The sequence below is a fragment of the Hipposideros armiger genome, unplaced genomic scaffold (assembly GCF_001890085.2).
Source record: "Hipposideros armiger isolate ML-2016 unplaced genomic scaffold, ASM189008v1 scaffold_34, whole genome shotgun sequence".
NCBI lineage: Eukaryota > Metazoa > Chordata > Mammalia > Chiroptera > Hipposideridae > Hipposideros > Hipposideros armiger.
In genome coordinates this window covers 2,791,362-2,795,676 of record NW_017731384.1, presented here as the reverse complement: position 1 = coordinate 2,795,676, position 4,315 = coordinate 2,791,362, and the positions used below count along the sequence as shown (strand labels likewise).

The window sequence follows — 4,315 nt, the reverse complement described above, 5'->3', positions numbered from 1 at the left end:
GCGGCCGATCCCCGAGTCTGCTTCGGCGCCGCCGAGCACCGCCCGCCTCAGCCAACCAGCCCCGTCGGCTCCGGGGCCTCGCTGAGCCGAGAGGAAAGAAAGGCGCAGGCGGCTGCGTGGAGGCGGCGGGGGCGCGGGCGGAGGCGGCGCGGCCGGCCGCGGCTGCCGCTTTGTTGTGCGGCCCGGGCCGAGGAAGGAGAAGTGGGAGGAGGGGGGAGCTCGGCGTCCCGCTCCCTCCGCGGCTCATGGCGACGACGCTCGGCACATCCGGGACCCTCCGGCCGTGGCGGCCGCGGCGCCGGCTGCTCGGGCCCCAGCCCCGGCCGCTGTGGTGACTCTGTCGCGCCTTGCCGTCGCCCTCGCCCCGCCTGCCGGCCCCGCGCCGCGGCCGCTGCCCCGCCGCCGCCCCCGCCGCTGGGGACATGTCTAACCCTGGGGGCCGGAGGAACGGGCCCGTCAAGCTGCGTCTGACAGGTGAGGGGGGCAGAGAGGCGCGCGGGCGGCGGGAGCCGGCCGGGGCAGCCGCGGGGTGGGCGAGCCGGCGGGGGGTGTCGGTGGCCTTGGGAAGGGCCAGGGTCGCGATCAATGGTGAGTTTGGGGTCGAGGACGTGGGAAGGCCTAGTTCAGGGAGAGTCATGGCAAAATCACTCGCCCTTGTTTGGAAATTCTCTCAAGAAGCCAAGGGTGACTCGGGGGGTCTTTTGTTGAGGGGCGGGGGGCGGGGGGCCCAGGTTGGAATTCCAGGCGGATTTGAGGTCGAAAAGCCTTGGCCGAGGAGCACGACTCTCCCGGCGCCTCGGGGAGCAGCCCCTGGGCCGCCGCCCAGGTGGGGTCGTTGAGGGGATGCGGAGCTCCCGTGCGGGGATGATTGAACCCGGTGGCTGGCTGCGCGCAGTAAACACTCCTTAAAGATGGAGCGCTTAACGGGAGGGTGTGTGTGTGTGTTCCCTGGTGGTTAACTTGTTCGCCCACTTGTGCCCGCGTGCACAACCTTCCCTCTCTGCTGCCAGCCACAGCTGCCGGTGCCACACACCTGAGACGTACGTCCTTGGGAGGGAAGGAGGCTGAGGTTGACTTTTCCGGTGTGTCTGCCTGATCCGACGACTCCGGCTCATTGTACCCTCGATGTTTTGGAAGCGTTTGATTGCAGGGTAGCATGTTTTGGGTTGTTCCTTGTAGGCCGCAGAGCTTGTGTCTCACTTCTGACTCTAGACCGGCTTTGCAAACACACTTTGTTTTTTTTTTTTTTTTGTACATTTCTAAGTATGTGCTCACATAAACTTTCAAGCGAAGTTTTTCCTCTGTCCCCAACCTCCCTCCCCTTCCCTTTTCTCAATGGAAAAGAATGTCTGGAGCGGTTGCTAGATAGGCTTCTCTTACGAAGTGTTTATGAGTCCAAGTGCGTTAAAACTTTAACATTACAGGTCCATTTTGCTTACAATGCCTTTTTTTTTTTTGTATTCTTACACGGTCGTGTTGCCTCATTTTAAAGAAAATATATTTTTGGTTTGAAAAGGTAGTTGAAATCAGCATAGTTATCCTAGTTTCACCATTCCACTATTAGTACATTACCCACGTTGATATTTGAATGTGTGGTGAGAATCATTTTCCTGAGACATCTGTGTGTGTGTGTGTAAGAATAAACTGTAATTATGTTTGCCTACACTAGACTTTGAGATTTATATGCACTAATTTTGTAATTGAATGCTTGTGTGTTACATCCCAGTCCACTGGCTGAACTTTTGAGATAAAGACTTGCAGTGAATTTGGTATTTGAGAATTTAGTCTGAGTGTATGTTGGCTGCAATTTCAAAAATGTATTTCTTTCATGACAGTTTTACTTTTCCTAGGGAAAACTGCAAAGAATCATTAACTGAGTGTTCCTTAATGGAAAACCTGGGTTAGGGGATGCCTGTCTCCCCCATTCAGTTTCCTTATTTTTATATGAATCAATGGAAACCTTTATAACAGATGTTTGTTGCTTTAGAGTTTATCTATACTGCTGTTCCTCTCCAGAGTCAGTCCTGTGTCAGTGATTATGGAAAGAAACTGTGATTCCAGGTATGCAGAAAGCATCAAAAATAGGCTATTGTCCATTTACTACCTTCTAGCCTATATACATAGTGAGAAAATGAGGGAGAAAACAGGGATTTTGACTTTCTGCAGATAAAATGAGTTTGAGGTTTTTTTGTGTGACTCAGTAGATCTTAAAGTGTTTATCTGTGGTTTCCTGACTGCAAATGATACATTATAAAAATTCATGAGTAAAGTTAGGAGAAAAGATTACACTTATTTTTGGGGGGAGAGGGACACTGGACTGAATTTGTAGAGTGACTTTGTAGTTCTAGATTTTTCTTAGGAATTTTAAATATACTGTGTCCCCTTAATTGTAAAAACAGTTGAGGTACTCTCAATTTCTTAAAATGGTTGGGAATTTGTCTCTGTCATATTTTAAGAGAAAACTATTCAAATATTAAAAACATTGCCCTCTCCTTTTTGGTTACATATGGTGGATTTTCTTCTGTTTTGCCAGGAAAGTTAACATATATTTTTCATTTTTGTTCATTTACAAATTAGATGGTATATATTTTAACAAATAGATCTCAAGAGCTGGATTCAATTAGCAGCTTTTTAGGACATAAACATTAAAGGGTTAGATGGAAAAGATTGTTTTGACTGACTGGATAAATGACAGGGCTGTGTTTGATGTGTGTCCAGGAATTGGTCTGGAGCTGGTGCCCAACTTTTCAGTCCATCTTGAGAAGCCAAATAAAATATTTAACCTAGGCCTCGTTTTGTTTTTTAAAAAAAAGTTGATTCTTTGTTAAGACCTTAAGAAATGTTTGGCATACCTTTAGACTAAGTGTTTAACAGTTCATTTAGATCCGGATTCCATCATAGAGGAAAATCACTTAAAAAAAAAAAAAGGGAAAAAAAACAAGTCAGATCCCACAGCGATCTTTTATTTGGTTTACAATATACTGGGGCTGTAAGATGCTTTAAAATTATTGCTCTTTGCTTTATGTTAATACCATATCAGTATTTTAAATTTATAGAGTGTCTTTGATATTAAGGTGCTTTATGAACTGTAGTTACTCAATTATATCCTTAATATAGAGTTGCCCCTTTTCTGAAAGGTGTAAACAATTCATGATGACACACACACACACACACACACACACACACACACACACACACACACACACAAACTGAAGGAGAAGAAATATTTGAACTATGAGATCTCTGCCCACAACAGATATTAGACTTTTCCACATATTATCTAAGACCACAGTCAACTAGTGAACTGTTTGGTATTTGTTGATGCTAAGAAGTCAGGGCTAATTTAATACCAAATTTGAGATTCCTCACACGATCAGTGGTTAAAATCTGATTGGGTCCATCAAGCTACTTCAGTTCTTTATGACACATTAACACTTGATCATTAAAATGGGCTCTATGGTAAAACTATCAGTTTCAGCAAGTATTTCTAGAGCAAATTGATTGTAAAATGTAAAATTTGTATACACTATACTTACGAATATCTGATACAGGCTTTTCTTACAATGGTTTGGATAGAACATATTCTTTGTATTTGGTTATAGTAAAAAATTTGAGGTAATTTTTGTTTTATATCATTTTTTTGAAAACCAAAGCCTGGAAAAAGCAATTTAGTATAATTTCTAATATTTAAAATTCTTAGATCTGGAGAAGTAACAGATTACTTCTCCAGAGCCTTTTTGTAATTTAAATGTTTTTGTATGCTGCTCCTCATGTTATTAATTTATAAAACTCTTGCAGGAATGAGGTTAACCTTGTCTATTGCTAAGGGAAAATTAATTTAAGTCTCACTTTAGATATACTGGCATCTTAGTATTGTTTTCCTGCATATTTTGTTGATTCAAGTCTTTAAAGATTGCAACTTGATTATATCTCACAGGTTTCTAAGTAGGAATGTACCTGTCTACCATAATGACTTTTTCTAGGGGTGTTAGTGACTTGAATGCCCGTAATTCATTATATTTTCTTGGTTTCTGAAGAGGAAGCCAATCTGGCTTAGCTCTTTCCTTTTCTCTTTACATTGTCTCTTCTAGTCTAACCTTCATACAGGCAGTTGGACCTGCCTAGGTGCTTCATGTAGTTTGATTTTCATTGGTTAGTCAAGAGTGTGTGTGTGTGTGTGTGTGTGTGTGTGTGTGTGTGTGTGTGTGTGTGTTTTTTTTTCTTGAATTGTATCTATCATAACTACTAACGTCATTTATTTAGCATATAATTTAGCATATTTAGCATATAACTTAATTTTTAAGGTAAATGGAAG

The 4,315-nt window shown here is 43.5% G+C and overlaps 1 protein-coding gene across 1 annotated transcript in view; it reads left to right on the top strand.

Moving 5' to 3' along the window:
* Nucleotides 1-6: 6 nt before the first annotated feature.
* Nucleotides 7-4,315, top strand: part of SMURF2 (SMAD specific E3 ubiquitin protein ligase 2) — a 99,258-nt gene continuing 94,949 nt past the window's right edge. The window contains exon 1 of the mRNA XM_019637781.1: nucleotides 7-474. Coding sequence (XP_019493326.1) covers nucleotides 423-474 — 52 coding nt within the window. The 5' untranslated portion in view covers nucleotides 7-422. The remainder of the gene's footprint in view (nucleotides 475-4,315) is intronic.